General features: G+C 42.5%; 1 protein-coding gene across 1 annotated transcript in view; it reads left to right on the forward strand.

Annotated features, from left to right (window-relative positions):
* The window catches only part of LOC147663541 (1-phosphatidylinositol 4,5-bisphosphate phosphodiesterase beta-3-like), a 192045-nt gene that overhangs the window by 16288 nt on the left and 158345 nt on the right, over window positions 1-17412 (forward strand). The window contains exons 4-6 of the mRNA XM_086950377.1: window positions 8900-8989; window positions 9144-9214; window positions 14991-15087. Coding sequence (XP_086806503.1) covers window positions 8900-8989; window positions 9144-9214; window positions 14991-15087 — 258 coding nt within the window. The remainder of the gene's footprint in view (window positions 1-8899; window positions 8990-9143; window positions 9215-14990; window positions 15088-17412) is intronic.

The raw sequence follows: 17412 nt of genomic DNA on the forward strand, positions 1-17412 counted from the left end.
GCATGCAAGATGCACGGTACAGGTTAGAAAGTTGTTTTTTTCAAGTCTTTCTGTCCTGATGTTGCTAAGAAAGGTTTGTTTGGGTAGAAATACTTTATTATTAAAGTCAACCCCAACCACTGTGTTATGTTCTGAATCCTGAGTTTGTGCTTCTCCAGACCAAGCACTCTTAAAATGTGCCTACCAGTACAGCTGACATGTGATTCCTACACCTTGTAGTCTACTTAGCCTCACGTAGCATTTTCTATACACTGATTTACACACACTTGATTCATCGTCTCTATGTGTGTGTGATGGATTTAGAAAATGTGGAAAGTTTTGCTTTAGGAGCAGTGATTGATGGAGTTATTCTCAAATGCTGACTGTAACATCTGCATTTGTAAAGCAAGCGTTCATGCATTTGTGCATTATGGCCGTTAGATAAGATGTTTTTTTGCTGTTAAGGTATGCTGATGCAGAACAAGCATATTTATAGATCAACACAATACTCTACCACTGATGTGCATGTTTTCTGTTGAAGAAATTAATGATAGTGAACCTGGAAAGGTTCAATGGCTCCACAGGCTTAAAAGTATGTATACCATGGCAGGGAAAGGGAGATTGCTGGGAGAACTTGAACTGCATTAAATCGCACTGTTCCCTAATTTACTAGACTGAGATTTAATTACACAGTGCTCTTAGCTTCTTAAACAAATCATAAAGTGAGGTTGTTTTGAACATTATAGGCCCCTCACCCTTCCCAGTTTATAAGTTATTTGATATTGATAATGGCTACAGGCCTAAAAAAATCATAAATATGTTGCTAGACCCGCAGGTCGAGTAACTTGAATAATCTACTCGAACTAACTGTAATGTACTTGACCTGTAAACTGGTATCAAATTGTATGATCATTGGCAAATATTAAAATTTTAAATCTCTCGCCTTTTTCTTCGTTCTCACATATGAGTGCATCTTTAAATGTGCTAGTTCAGCATCTCTGCTGTACAAAACAAAACTCTTTTGTTAGATTAAATAGACTAAATCTTTGCCTCGTGTGTAATAAGAATCTAGGCCACATATAGGGTTCACATGATCCCTGACTTGCCTCCCAGTTTACTAATAGCATTGCATCAGGGCAGAGGCAGGAGTGTTTCTTAGTTCATGTTTAAACACTTACTATTAATAAGTATTTTACTAAAGCATGATGTGGCAGTTCCCTATCATTTACAGACCGTATATTTCCAATAAATTGCCAAAAGCCTTCCAACTACCTTGCAGCTTTACTGATAAAACTATATAGTGTATTCACAATAATCTATGTAAATTGGGTTTCAGAAAACATATTTAGCAGTTGCACATCACCAAGTAAAGTATACTTATTTGTTTTATCTTATTAAATATTTTTTTCATCACACAGAAGTACAAACATTGAGCTTTTACAACTACTTAAATATATTTTAAAATGTTTGTAAAGTTGACTTATTAGCTATTTAAATGTGCGTTAGGAAAAAAATGATACCCCACTTCTGTTCATTTAACACTTCGTACAGCAAGTCAGTGAGTTCACTTTGCAAAATCCTGGAGCTCTGGAGTCAAAGAATGAAAAGTAATTGTAAACTGACTTCTGACTTCTGTCTCTGAATACAGAGCTAATATGACCAGATAAAAAACAAGATTTAAAGGCTTCTTTATTGCTCCTTCACTCTGACTGAATAGAGCACCTGTTCTTTGTCAACTCGCCAAAACAGGCGAGTAGGTCCTAAATTTATCTCGCCCTGATAAAATCTCACTCGCCATGCGTGTAGATTGTTCGAGGCCTGGGCTGCGCTCAGCTTTACGAGCATATTTACTATTGTTGTGTACTATTTTATAGGTTCTTAATCAATGTTAAATTATATTAATTGCATATCTGAAAATACTAGCTGAAACAATGTATGTAGCTTCATTTTCAATAGGATTTGAAGTATGTCTGTTTCTATTTTTATATCTGTAGAGATTTTCTAGCCTCTGTGTGTGACGTAACAAACCAAAAGTTAGATGCATGACGTCCTGAGATAGCTATGTTGCTTCCTTTGATTTCATGGGGTCCAAAGGCCATGTGATGTCACTTTCTGTGATGTCATCAGGTCGAATGCCTTGTGATTTCACTTCCTGTGACATCAGGTCGGGGTCACATGACATGTGATGTCACATCCTCTACCCCAGGGATTTTGATGAATTGACGTCCATGACTATAATCCTCCCAATCTACCCAACTCCAATCTACCAAACGCCACTCCTATCTACCCCACTTCTGTCTAGTCTATACCAATCCACCCGACTTTACTCTTCCCCAATCTGCCCTTCCCCCCCTCCAATCATCCCCAGGCCAATTTACCCTTCTCCAATATAACCCTCCCCAATCTACCCGGCCCCAATCTTCTGCACTCTACCCAGTCTACCCCACCCTACCCCTATCGACACCACCCCACTATACAACACTTCAATACCACCCCACTCCTCTGTACCCCTTTATGCTGCTGTTTACCCCACTCCCATACTATCCCACTCCAGTCTACCTCAATATATCATTCTCCACTCTACCCCACTCTAATCTACTCCAATCTAGTCTACCCCAATCTACCCTAACTCAGACTCCCCCACTCCAATCTACTACACTATTCTACCCAACTCCCCCAATATACCCCACCCCAATTTACCCCTCCCTAATCTTACCTACTACAATATACCCCTCCCAGTCTACCCACTCCACTTTACCTCACTAAAATCTACCCCTATCTACTCCACTTCAATCTTTCCGCTCTGCCCCAATCTACCCCTCTACAATCTACCCCACCCCATTCTACGCCACTCCAAGCCACATCACTACAATCTACCCACTAACCTTAGTCTACCCCAATCCAATCTACCCCACTCAATTCTGCCACGCTATGCTACCCAAGTCCTCCACTCCAATTGACCTCAATCCACCCCACTTTGTTGAATCTCACTCTATCCCCATTACATTCTACCCCATTCCACTTTACCCCAATCTACCCCATGCCACACCACTAATCTTTAGAGCCATACTGAACAGCAGCCACACTGGTGTACAGCATGGCTAAAACACCTTCCCAAAGCCGATAGCTCTCGCACAGGAGCCAAGTAAGGAGTATTTAAACAATTACCTGGCCACCAAAACATTTTCTAGTCCAGTTGCAATCTTCACAGCACAACCGCCATAGTCTTCAATGGTGTGGTCCTGATGCTGCAGATTGCAGGAGATGGAAGCTGCTCAAGGAATCTCTGAGTGCTGTGCAGTTGACGGGGTGCCAATGTGGGATTTCTCATTCCACGGGTCAGATGGGGTGCCTTTGGCCACAGAGGGCGGGTTCCTTCGAAGTCCTCTTTGAGACAGTAAAAGGCCAGTTGCAGCTGGGCCTTTGGTCTCCATCCACAGCAGTCTCAGCGATATCCCTTGGTTGAGGCTAGTGTCCCTCCTGGGCTACCAATCTGAACCGGGACAACACTCCCAGGTCCGGCTGGCTGGGGTGCATATTTTTGACATTGAGGATCGATTAGTTGGGTTTCCCAGCGGCAGTCCACAACGATTCCTCCAGAGTGACTACTGATTGCCGAAGTGAGCTACTTCAGCTTTGATGGCCCTGGTGCTGGTTCCAAGGGTCAGCTGACTGATCCTTGGAGTCATTTCTTTGGTCTCTAGCTGGGAAGCAACTTTTTCTCAAGCCAGGAACCACAAGCACTTTCCTCTCTTCGTTAGCAGAAGGTATAGCAGATGCAGTGCAGAAGATGGTGCAGCCTCTCTTTTCCAAATCAAGGAGTCAGCAGGACAGTCCTTCTTCTGTCCTCATTCCAGCTCCAGTGTGATCTTAGTTACAGGGTGCCATATTATTGTCTAGAAAGGGCCTTGAGGGATTATGTGGTCACTAGCCAATGGCCTACCAGGTCCCTTCACTTTCTGGATATGTGTGGCACTTAGCAATCCCAGAGCACCCTATTCTGGCCACTTTATAGATGTCTCAAACCTTCCTTGGCTCTTAGGAGCTTGGTATCCCACCCTAGAGGTATGGCTACCTGTGGGCTACACTCCCACAGAAAACCCAGTTTGGGCACTAGTCTCCCCTCTCTGTCCCCACCACCAGCCTGTCTACCTGAACAAAGGGCAACCAAAGTGTGATTGCCATTTGCCCACCACAGGCGGCTCCGCCTTTGAAGATTGCCTTTTGGGCTTTAACCCCGAGTGGCTTTCTGTGAAGGGACACCTCTACCTGTAGCAGGCTACTGTTGCTGCTAGGCCTGGTAGTTAATCACACTACTCCCAAGTGGGCAAAAAGCTGTCTGGTTCTAGCGACCTTGTGAGGCCACTGGACAAACTGGGTCACAGAGTGGCAATTTTCTAAAATTGGCATTTCTTTAATAGTGATATTAAATTCTACTTGGGCATCAGATTGGGTGTAAGACCATGATTAGTTTGATACCTTACAGTACCCATCTCAGTAATTCTATTCAGTTGTTAGCCAGGCTGAGGGGTCAGCCGGTAACTCTGTTTTAGTCTATGGGGTCGGCTAACTGTCCCACAGCAAAATGACAATTTGGAAATGTTGCTCCCAAGACCTATATATAAAACATGTCTTACTTAATAATATACTGCTTCCTGCCTGCTCAATATGCCTTCCTTAGAGGAGACTTACATATTTGTTATGGGAAGTGGGGGGGCTTTGCCATTGGTTTGAATGGAAAAGTCGGCTTGGCAGTGTCACCACTGCTCTTCCAGTCTGCAGTGGCAGGCTGGCTGCCATTTTATAGTTTCACACACAGGGTGGCACAATCGGTGCTGAAGCCCTGGGTGGACACTGCCCTACGTGCCCTGGGTACCATTTACTAGGGACTTATAAGTAAGTCAGTCTCTTTCAGTTGGTGGTAGCCTGTTCGAAATGCACTTTTTAAGGGGTAGGACACTGGCACTGTGGTCTGGTTAGCAGCATTCAGTGCACTCTCAGAGTCGAAAACAGAGCAGCATCAGTCCAAGAATGTGGCGGGGGGGGGGGGGGGGGTTTCCTCACACTACAGTCTAGCAAAATGCTTCATCATTTAGAAATAAGACCACATTTGAAAAGCCCCAAAAAATTCAAATCTCGATTTTTGTATTTCTTTGTGAATTCAATAAAATACTTTGAAATTTGTATGTTAGCTCAATTAATACTTGTTTTTGTGCATTGTTTTGAGGTTCAAATCATAGAAATTGCATAGGTTGGGGTTCCCAGCTTCCAGCAGTGATTCAGTGGTGTTCCACAAAGGTTAGAAGGTTAAGAATCACTGTCCTAAACATTTAAAACGCATTCGTCAAATAAACTGTTCTGATCAAGGAAAATATCTTCAAAGTATTAAATTTGTATACCAATCGCATGAAGCCTCTGGGCTGGGGGTGTGAGGGTGGGGTTAAGCATGCAATATGCTTACTTAAAGGAAGCAATTACCAAAGCAAACTAAACAAGCATTGGCAAATCCGTAAGGTCTGGGTTTAATGTACAGACATGTGTATCATTATTACGTTAAACTTAAACCTAAAAGGCTCACTTTCGGTTTGAAATACTCACTAAGACAGATGCTTCAGTTGGAGTAGCCTGCAACCATAAGGAGGCAAACTAAGTGAGAGGTGCTCCACTAGGAAACTTTTTGAGAAGGCAACTTCTCAGAAATATGCAAGAAAGTCAGAGGTTGATTTAAAAAGTACACAAGGCTTACAAAGACAATATGTTGTGTATGTATAACAAGAATATCTTCCTAAGGTAATAGTCACCAAAACAGGTACTGCCAGCATCCGTACAAGCTTCCATTACCACCCAGAAAGGGTACAGCATGGGCAATAGTGATGCAAGCTTCGCAGACAGACCCAAAAGACCCAGTTAACCAGAAGCCGTGCAAGCTTGTCAGACACAAATGTTGTATTACTTGTATAAATGTAAATGTTGTATTACTTTTATAGCGCCCGAATCACCCCACATGGGGTCTCTCCGGCGCTGGTATGAATACCGCTGTGGAACCCTTCCTGGCTTTTTCCCTGTGAGGTACCCACTCCTGGGCACCCCCAAGGTGCAGCCAGGCATCCTAGCGCTGTTGAGGCCGTTGTGGAGATTAAGCAAGCTATTGCCAGAGTTGCAGAGTGGGACCCATGATTAGAATAGGCACCGAGGCCCGAGGAAATTGAACCCTGGTCCCGGGCCAGACCTCTGCATGAGGGTCTGCTGCTCTAACCATTGAGCCACACTTCTCCACAAAACAGCTACATCCAAGAATGGGTGCTGCGTTGCCCCACTCGCACAAAGCAGTCAGGGGTAGGTAACTGCAGTGGAACATCATCACACAGATTACGATGTGACTCTCCGGCATCTGCAGCAACAGGTTCATGCAGAAAGCAGCACTCTGAGTTACTCTCAGAGCACACTACACATGTGTTTTTTGCACACAAAACAAGGTAAGAAAGATACAGTTCTTCGACTCGCACCTGCACCAAATGCTCCTTAATATATTGCAGCTTGTTCCGCCATCATCTGGCTGTATCACTAGATTCCGAAATGTAAACCACTCAACATGGAACGCATACAGTAGGTGAAAATCTAACACACATTGACAAATATGGTGGTGCAATGAGGGAGATGGAGACCAGTTGCTTAGAGACGAGGCAGAGGGCTCCGGACACGGAAAAATAAACTATGCAGAATGACTACTTTGCCAGGATTTTAAGATTAAACAGAAACCATGAAATGACCATTCAAGACAAAATGGGAGATTAGGAATCTGAAAAACTAGCAAACAGCAAAAAATGTGGCATGACACCTTAAGACAAATACGGTGGCATTAACGCCTTACTAAAGAAACTCAGTTATGGGTAGGTACTCTTCTTCCTGAAGTTGCAGTGTTGTTGGGCTTTGAAGGCAGGGACAGCCTGGCTATATCAATTCTAGGTCGTGTTCTTACACAGACAAATGTTATAACCTTTTCCAGATCTCCTAGTAGATTTTGGACTAGCATTCACACCATTTTTCAGATTTGTACAGTTGCTGCATGTACTACTCCCTTACAGACAACATTTAGATGTTATCCCAGACTTCACTCATTGGAAGCCAAAATAACAATGCAAGATCTCGCCAACAAAATCTATACCCTGGGAAAATTGAGAGAGCTGTATGAAACTGATATAGGCTCCTTCGATGACGTGAAGTGGAGGAAAACAATTACTGCTCCCAGACAAATATCGATTGTGACTACATTTAGTCTCATACTATTTAAATATCTACATCGGGTGTAGTACACCCGAGAATGGCTCTAGCGCATCTAGGCAACTCATCCCCATAATGCCTCCGATGTTAGGCCATGGTCAGGATTTGTTTCACACAGTATGGCATTGCAGGAACTAGCGCAGACTCTGGGCCACACTTGAAAGGACATGCATTGAGGCGATGGGTTTCAGGATCTCACTGAATCCACGCATTGCCATACTGTTTCTTATTGAAGATCTTGGCCTGTCAAGGTATCAGAAGTTGTTCCTGGGTGTAGTCTTGATTATTGCTAAGCGCAACATAGCCCACAATTGGTTCCCTTCAACAACCTGAGCATTGCAAAATGGAATGAATCTAGAGTACTTGACAAACCTATTTGTAAAACATGGGGTTTCCCACAAAAGCATATGAGGGTATGGGGTGCTTGGGTGCAGTATTGTGGGATTGTCGACTAGGCGGTCTGACTTGCAGCCATGAAATGAAGGCAGATGATTGGTTCATTAACTGTTACATGAACTACTTGGTTGGAGTTGTGTGATGCAGTGTATAGACACGAGAGGCTTTGTTTCTCTTACTTTTGTTTTTTTATATTGTTGGTTCAGCCTATTTTCCTTCCGACAGCTGTGGACCTAACCATTTTAATACCTCTCATTACCTGTACATCCTATTTTATGCTCCTTAATGTTGCAAATAAAAAATACAAGTGTTTTTAAAAGTATCTGAAAAGCTGAGAGAAGTGGAAGAGTTGACTCATGATCTGCAATGGGATAAGACGAAGGTCTAAAGAGCTCATTGGGAGGCTAAAGAGGATGCAACTGTAGGTGAAGGAGAGCACCAAAGGCTCAGAGTGTTATTGGCCCAGAGGTTGAAAGGTTTGTGAAATATATGTCAAATGCCCACTGAACTGCCTTACGCAAGTGGAGGAAGAGTGTCTTGGGGAAAATGTTTGAGCAAGAGGATCTGGCAATGTCACTGTTACTCTGGCCATGTTGCTCCCAGTGAATCTGGAGTCAGGAGGAGGTGTCACACTGGCATAGGTAGAGCTTCAATTGAACACCAGGTTGCACTTTTGTGTATGTCCAGAAAATGCCAACACTGGGATCTAGGAAGATTAAACATTTACAAAACATGCTTAGTTATTAAATGGGATTTTTAACTGTTCTGCTTGAGACATATTTTCAGATTCACTAAGCCCCAACGTGTTTGTCATGGAAGTTGTTTACCACCATCTTTTTTGAGCACGGAAGTATTCAGACTTCCAAAAGACGTAGAAAGGTTTCAAGATTTTTAATAAGGAATGTTATCACTAACTTTCCAATTCTTGCAGCTGGGGGATTTTTCCAACCAAATTAGATCTCGGCTCCTGGACTACCATTTGGCGTCTACTTGCTGAGCATTGAGCCCAAAGCCTGCTTACTGTCTGAAAGTATTGTAATGTTCTATGCTTAGGCAGGTGATGTCTGTGGGCACCTGGTCACTGTTTGTACTCTTGTGGTTAGAATAACCCACATATATATTCACACATAGATTCTTTTTACAATGAACCACTCATCGGATTGTCACTGCAAATGTTTCCGTCCAAGGAGAGTGTATGTCAAGTTTTGTAATTCATCATTTGCTTGTTGGTCTTCTGTTCTAGGATCATCCTTCACTGACCAGCCTGATTCCAGCAATGTTCTCTCCAATGGAGAAGAGAAGCTGCCCAAGTTAGAGCCAAGAAAGTCCATTGGTAAGAAGCCACCAAATGCTCTTTTGTTACCAAGTGTGAGCTCCCAATACAGCCATTTGAACGACTTCCATGGGGTTATCAGATCTCATCTGACTGCAAATCTTTTATTCCCACCCATTTACCCTCCAGTCTCACAATAGTTCTCTTTGCACAGATCGGGAGGCAGAAAGTGATGACGATGAGGAAGAAGAACAAATGGAGCTCAAGAAACCCACCACAGATGAGGTAAAATAACTTACAATCTCCTTCATCTTGTGAAGTGATAGAAAGTGGAATATGGAGACTGAAAAGGGTGTGAGGTAAATAAAAACATGAACTCTTGGGGACAGGCATGTGCCCAGTAGGAAGTAGTGCACTTCCTGTGCTACCCTTACAGACGATTAATGGCGCTTCTGCTCTTGTACAAGCAGGAAGGATTGCCTCTAGCAGTAGACTCTGCATTATACACTATACGTTTTGCCACAGATAATACTACACCCCCGCCAGACTTCACTGCTGCTGGCTCTGCCCCAATGACAAATGCGCCTGATGTGGACTGGCTGGGGCAGATTTTCTTCACCTTGCATGGACATGTGGACCCATACAGGCTTACAGGGGAGGGATTTCCACAGCGCTCACGCCATGATAGGTCAGGATCTGACAATCACTCCTCTCATGGTGTTGGTGGGGTATACGGGGAAGGTGAAAGCTAGTTTCAGGAAGTATGTGGCACTGGTCCTCCTCCTGGTGAAGCAAAGAATCACCTATCGAGGGGGGTGTTGGAGAGTGCTGAAATTCAAGAAATGGCCTTCTGACCTAATTTATTGTAACAACCAATTGTCATTATGTGCTGAACCGTTACCTCCTCGGTCTTGACTCAGAGACATATGGGATTTGTTGCATACCTATCTGGTAACCCATTCGCAGGATGCCGGAGATGAGGTGGAATTGGTAACTTGAGAACTGAATTGATACCCTGGAATGACTATTATTCCTTTTCCCTCATTGCCTGTATATCCATGTTTATACTATTTGTTTATTGAATGCCAAACTGAGTGGAAATGTCGCTATGAGATATGCCCGCTATCTTGAAAAATAAGGTTCATTTTGATCTTCTCATATGATCCCAAAAAGTGTGAAGGACATCTACCACAGATATGTGATATTTTGTTTTTTTCCTTTCGCTTTATAACTATAAAAGGCAGAGGGATGGGGCCAGACAAGATGATTGTTTTTCACTCTGCTTAAAACGAACTATCGGCACACCTGGTGATGCACTTTGACTTTTATTGTTATGGTTGATAAACAAAAAATCAATAAAGAACTGTTAAAAAAAGTTTCATGCATGTGTAGTGAGGTGAAGAAACAATGGGTCGGGCAAAGAAAAAAGGAGTAGGTGTGAATTGAAGGATGTATGATTAAATTCTTGGTGGCAAAGGACTTCATTTCCCACAATCCTGTGTGGTCTCAGACAAGCCTTGAGGGTGCACTTCAGTTTGGGCGCCATTAGTTGGTCAAGGACCGCAGAGCAGGATACCCGACTACATTGCTGCTGGTAAAGGACGTTATTCATGCAATTATGTGGGGTCTCAGAAGAGCTTGGAATCTGGACTTTCAGTTTAGGCACAATAAAAGGGGTCTAGACTATTGGAGCACTGGACGCGAAACTACATTCCTGGTGGCAAAAGTATTAACTTCCCACAATCCTGAGGGCTCTCATACAAGCCTGGACTTCCCATTTGGGCACCATAAAAGGAGATGAGGCCACCGCAGCACAGGACAAGTAACTGCTTTTCTGATGTCAGAGTACTTCATTTCCCACAATCCTGTGGGATCAAAGACGATCCTGGAGTCTGAACTTTGTTTGGGTGCAAAAAAGGGGTCGAGGCCACTGCAGCACAGGGCGTGCCCAGGTGCGTGAAAGGGCCAAGAGCGGGCCCGTCTGTGTCTGTCAGACCCCAGAGGAGGCTGTGCTGAGCTATCCCCTTTGGCCCTACATTTGTTGACAGAATCATTTGCAAGTGTTCGAGCCCACCACTAGGTGGCAGCTGCATGGACAGCATGTGAATCTACAGCACCATATGCTTCGATCATGCTTGAAGAGTAAGTCAAATGTTCCTTACTCCCACATCCTAATGCATCTACAGCAGAGAGAATGAGCTCCTTTTGTGGTGACTGGAAAACCTTATCAGGTCAATTTAAGGCTACAGGGAGTTTATGTGTACCCTTATCCAGATGATTGGTGATAAGCAATATGCTTCAACAATGACCAAAAAGTATCTATCAGTTAAATTTGTTAGTGTACCATTTGAAGTTCATTGTAAATATGAATGAAAGTAATTACTATTGATGGGGGAAAGGGGAGTGTGGGAGGGCATATGTGTGCCTGAATTCCAAGTAAGTTTAATTGCCCTCACTAATGTGTCATAAACTGCCCTAGCCGATTATCTTATGCTGCGCTTAATTTGTCCAATGTACATAGCATATCAACATCATATAAATTCCCTACCTGGTATACCTGCCTCAGTCCAGGGTCTGTTATCACTTATTCTTGCCACCATGTGGAACCTCAGGAGGCTCTAAAGCGACAGATCAGGCTGCTGGTTTATATTCGGCCTAAGTTCTTCTACCAACAATACTTTGCTGCAGCTGTCACTCCAGGTAGGAGGAGGACCTTTGCATAGACCTCATCAAGGTCTCAAGTAATGTGGAAGTTATTGACTCCGCTTGCAGTTCTTCACCCACCGAATTCCCCTTTCCCGCCATCTATCTAGTGGGCCACAGCAGTTGTGATGAAAAGTAATGAACCACCTAATTGAGGGTCACCCAGCCCATCCCTTATCCAGCGGTTTCTGAGTTTTAACCAATGCTACACTCTTACCCTCTCTCCCAGATCAAGTCAGTAAGAAGGGTATTAGGCTTCACAAAAGTCTCTTTTTCAGTTATTATTGGCAGCACCGCAAAATAATATGGGACGTGGTAGCACTCTCCTTTTAGCTATCGCCTCACCACCCAGTTGACAGATGAGTCTAGAGCGGGAGTGTATGCATCAAAGCATTAATAGCTTTACCCATGTTACCTGCCATTAGTTTGGACTCCTCACAGTACACCTGTATCCACATGTTTATGTTTCCAAAACCAGAGGGGTGGCCATCTGTGCCTTATAGTCTGGAGATTCCGGGTACCTGAGCAAAAAAAACAGGATTTGCCCCAATTTACCTTTAACCCCTAACTTAGTGAGCATGGACACCCAATACCATTGATATCCCAGTTAGTCAACAAATTCATGGACACTCAAATATTTGTTATACTGGTGGTTCCTGAGTGGGTGAGACAACCATGTTTTTCACAATTTGTGATAAAGGCCATACCTCCACATCACAAGTACAGATCCATTCCCAACTTACTGCTGATTCAGAGAGGGGAGACATTTCACCCGAAGTCAAGTTTCATCTTGTTGGCTTGGCTCATCAAGTCTTTGAGTTCAGACATCTTAACCTATTACAGCATGCTATAGGGCCATTGCGGAATAGTGCAAACCTACTACAAGAGAACATTGCACAGCTAAATAGAAGAGTTTCTTGACTAGGTGTAAGTCAAGGGCAATTGTGCACTCCCCTCTCCGCCCATAAAACTAAGGCTAGGAACAGTTTTGCACATAATTGATAGTGAATTGAGCTATATTTCTTTCAGTGCATTTAGCAGCCATTTCCATATATGTAAAGGGTACTCAAAGTCATTATTGACAGTTACCAAACCTTTCCAAGAGGTGGTAAAGAGGTTGCATTCATTATGATAAATACTAAACTGAACGTGGAATCTAAATATGATTCTTGGTCAATTAGGACCACCTCTTTAGCCTGTGTATGGCAAGCTTACAACAGTGGAGTCTTATGTCCGTCATCCTTGTACTAAACACATAGTTAAAGAGGATACAAGACTACAAGCACTTACGTGGCATAGGTACAAAATCTAAATGTTTGTCAAGCATAGTCTTACTTTTCCATATCAACCAGACCATAAAACTCCCTGTATTCTTTATATAATCCTCCTTCAAAGGCTAAATAATCTTCCATATGCTAGATGTTTAGAAAGAGGTGAAGTATTTGAGGTAAAATGGTGCCCCTTTAGCAATCCCAAGGGGTCCACTCAGGGTTTTCGTCATCCACTGTTGATAAAAATGAATACTGTTGAGTTGAGTAACAGTACACATCTCATATCTTTAAATAGTTTGATGAAATCTTGTGGGAGAACATTCATTCATCAAAATATACCTGTTATGGTTTTTTTCTGTTATGGCGGAAAAATGTACACATGTGAATTTAGAACAGACTCAACCGTCAAAGCTATTGTTAAAGGGAAATAACGTGTTTATGTTCTCATGGGACAGTCTCTACAGTGGCTTGAGTTCTTTACTGGAGAAAATATTTTGTGGGTTGAGCTGCATGATTAGCTAGGTACTTTGGCATGGATGGTTTTCTGGTGCTATGTGATATTGGTATAGTTGATAATTGGTGTGACCAGCTCTTTGATATTTTGGTTTCTCTGCGGGAGTGAAGGCTCTGATAGGATGGGCCCAAAGTGAGAGGAATTCTCTGGTGGGGTGTTCTTTATGAATAAGTAAGCTATGTAGGTTATTTGATGAAGGACAGGCTGGGCTGTGAAGGATAGTGTTTTTGATGTATAATAAGAAAAAAGTGAGGCGGGTTTTAGGGGTTTCTGTGGTGGGGGTGTTTGTGACTGGAGGATTCTATCCTTCAAGCCTTTCAGCTGAACAGTGTTGGTTATTTGAAAGTTGTTTTCTTTGGGTGGTTTCTTCAGTGGTTGGAGTTAGAGGATCTCTGTAGCGGAAGGCTTCTGGTAGGGTGGATGCTTCTAAATAGGGTTCTATGGTGGAATGCGTTCTCTGGGTGGTTTTGGCGGACTCTTCCAAGTGTGGTAGTGGGTGATTTCTTTGTTGAAAAATGTTAGTGGATTGGGTTCCTAGGTGGCTTGGAGTTTAAATGAATATGCACAGAATGTGCATCTGTGGTATGTTCAAGCTGCAAAACTATTGATAGTTATGGTTTAAATAATTTTTATGAGTTTCATTAAATAGACTTTAGCGCAATATTGACAGGCATATAATACAGATCATAAATGATGCGCACTACAAATATAGTAATTTCTTTGTAAAGTTGCACAGTTAATTATAATAAATAGATAAAATATAGGTTAAAAAGGAGAAATACCCATATAACCATAAGTTACTTTTAAAAGTGATATAAATATATCTCATATGACCTGCATCCACAAGCAATCAACCATATTCCAACTACTGTATATTTCATACATATCTGAAGTCGTCTAAAATTAGTACATTAAAACTATAACATCAATCCCCCCACCCACAGTTAACCCCTAATCAAGAAAATCAGTCCGAAATAAAGTGTCAACATATTTAACATACACAAGTATATCACAGTAGGGCCCATTATAACTCAATCTATCAGTATTAAACTAGATTTCCCTTCCCTTACCCGCAAGGACTCCGGGAGCTATTCGAGGAATCTGTGTCTGCTTTCGAGGTACACAAATTATCCGCCAGGTGTTCCCACACTTTAACCCTTTCAATTTTCCCTTGTCCTCTTTTAATCTCATGAAACAACACCGCACTCTCCAAACTTGCCCATTTAATCATGTATTTAATCCATTTAGTAATTTCAACTACTGATACAGATAAGTTAACCTGTTTCCTCTTTGGTTGGGCAGATTCCTAGATGTCTATCTGGTTTGTGTAGTGTGTACCTGTAGGAGTGAAGGTAAGGTTTGGTGAAGATGTTTTTTTAGTAGTGGGAGTCTTAGATTTGTGGATAATTTGGTGAGATGTTTCCTCTAGTGGCTGAAGCGGAATGGTATTTTAATGGTGGTTTTGTGCTTTTTGCCAAGGGTGCTTCCTTATATTGGTTGTACGTTCCTTCTTCTATCTTTACACTTTAGAATGTCTGCCTCATTTTCTAATGTTGTTTTATATTCACCATAGGGAACAGCAAGCAGTGAGGCCAACGCCACCGAAGAGATGTCCACTCTTGTCAACTATGTGGAGCCTGTCAAGTTCAAATCCTTCGATGCGGCCAGCAGTGAGTAGAAACCAGTTAGGGGCGTAAAGATATGGGAGCAGCAGTGAGGGGGTTGAGGAGGGCAAGGCTTTCGGATATGGTACTGGTCATCTGCAGAACCAGGGGGCGTATCCACTGGCAGCCTTCTAAAATATCTCCTGCCAGAAAAGATGGTGTATGCTCTTCTGAGTATGGGTAATATATCCACTGTTAGTTCTGAGTAGTAAGGGGAGTGGATGTAGCCTTAACGCTAGAGCGATCGACCTCGAAGCTGGGGAACTGGGTTTGAGTCTCAGCAACAACGCTCAACAGCCTGTGATTCTGGGCAAATCGCTTAATCTCCCCATGCCTAACAAAAATGAATGTGTCCATGTGTAACGAAACGATTGCTCATGGAAAGCGCTCTGATACCCGATATCTTCGGGTCTAGTTCGCACTATATAAAACTCTAAAAAAATAAATTTCAAAAAAAGTATCCACTAGTCACTTCCAGCTTTGAAGGGATCAACCCAGAGATATCTATTGAGGTGCTAATGTATGCAAGTTCAATGGCAGTTTTAAAATGGATACATTGAACATAGAATCTTTATTGGTTTTATCCCAGGCAGAGAACAACAGTAAAAATGGTAAAATCAAACCTAAAATTATCGAATATAAAAGATAAACTCCCCAAACCTTGTGCAAGTACAATCCTAGTAAAATGCAGTTTATAATGTATACCATCTGGCAGCTATGAAGAGCATACCCATTAGCAGCTCTGTGTTCTACCTGCTGCCCACTCATAAAGTTACACCCACTATCATCCCTGATTACATACACAGCATCCATCTATTGGTGAGATACTGACCACAAGCTATTGTGCCCACTGCCATGTAAGATGTACTCACTGCCATCTATTAGTGCCTACTGACTAACGTCCTTGACTGTTACCCACTGCCAGCCCTACGCATATTTTCACTTCCAGTTCCGAGGGGCTTATCATCCACTAGTTCTGAGGTAATACTTATTTCTAGCTCAGAAGGTAAATATTCACTGTCAGCCCTGAGGTAGTTGGCACTGCCGGCATTGAGTTTATACTTGCTAACCGCTCTGAGACACACCACATGCCTTCTCTTAGAGTATAATTCAGCCATATCTGACTGCATTTCCACTCCCATTGGTGAAGGAACATATTCACCTGCAGCCCAGAGAGTAGTCTTTTTTTCTGAGAGGGGTTTATCCACTGCCAGCCTCAAACTGTACTCTCTGGCAGTCTGAAGTCATAGATCACACTTGTTTTTGATATGCTCAGTGGAGATCAGCAAAAAAATATTTTGTTATTTTACTTCTCTACATTTCTGACAAATTCATAGGTCTCTTAAGATAAGTATCTTGCAGATTCAGATTATTCTACTATGTAGTGATTAGCCTTAAGTAATTTTTGTAAAATGTAAACAGTGGGTATCACAAATGTATCTCAGTACGAAGGGAACCTGAAACCTTTAAATACACAAACAAGAAAGAAACCTTTTTTGCTTCTGAGTTCAAAAGCATAAGAGACACAGGAGAAGATACAAAGGATTCAAGAAAATATAGATATGGGAGCCAAGATTGGCATATTTTGAACTTTGATACTTACTCACTCAGGTTGTAAGAAAAGAATGCCGCAAAATTTGCTGTTTGTCTTTGTTTTCTCCTTTATGAGGTCCTGGATGGATAAAATGTCCTTGACGATTTGATCAAAATGCCATTATATGTTTCCATGAGTGGGGAAAGTTTTCTTCTGGGCCCTAACAATTCACATTTTTTGAAGGGAGAAAAGCTAGGGATTTTATGCAGTGGCTTCTAGAAGGTGTTAATCGTTAGTTAGTTTTCTGAAAAAGACAAAGGGACCTGTCCACTAAATCTAAAAGTGAGCACTCAGACCAGATAGATTTCAATTTCATTGGGACTCGCACACAAATATTTTCACATGATTAGGTGGCGATTTCCAGATTTATATGCACTTTCACTGGGCCTTCTTAAAGCAAGCCGTGGTGACTTTCAATCTATTAAAAGACTCAAGGTCCCCCACTCATGCTAAAATGCCAGCTTGCAAAAAGAACAATTGATGGACAGAATGCAGAATAATGTCATACATTCACACCAGTACAAAGATCTGGGCAAAAATCCAATGTTTATTTTTTGCTCACCATGCCATTCCTGTTTGAACCCAACCGTATGCAAATCAGTCTTGACCCTGCGCCCAGTGGGAACAGTCCAGCCTGAACTGCCAGGGCAGGCCCTCCCTGGACTGGAAACAAGCATCCTAGGACTGGTTTCAGGCTTTCAGCCCTTACCAGCCAGGATAGCTTGGCTCCAGTGGCA

This window comes from Lissotriton vulgaris, unplaced genomic scaffold, assembly GCF_964263255.1.
Source record: "Lissotriton vulgaris unplaced genomic scaffold, aLisVul1.2 SCAFFOLD_958, whole genome shotgun sequence".
Classification (NCBI taxonomy): domain Eukaryota; kingdom Metazoa; phylum Chordata; class Amphibia; order Caudata; family Salamandridae; genus Lissotriton; species Lissotriton vulgaris.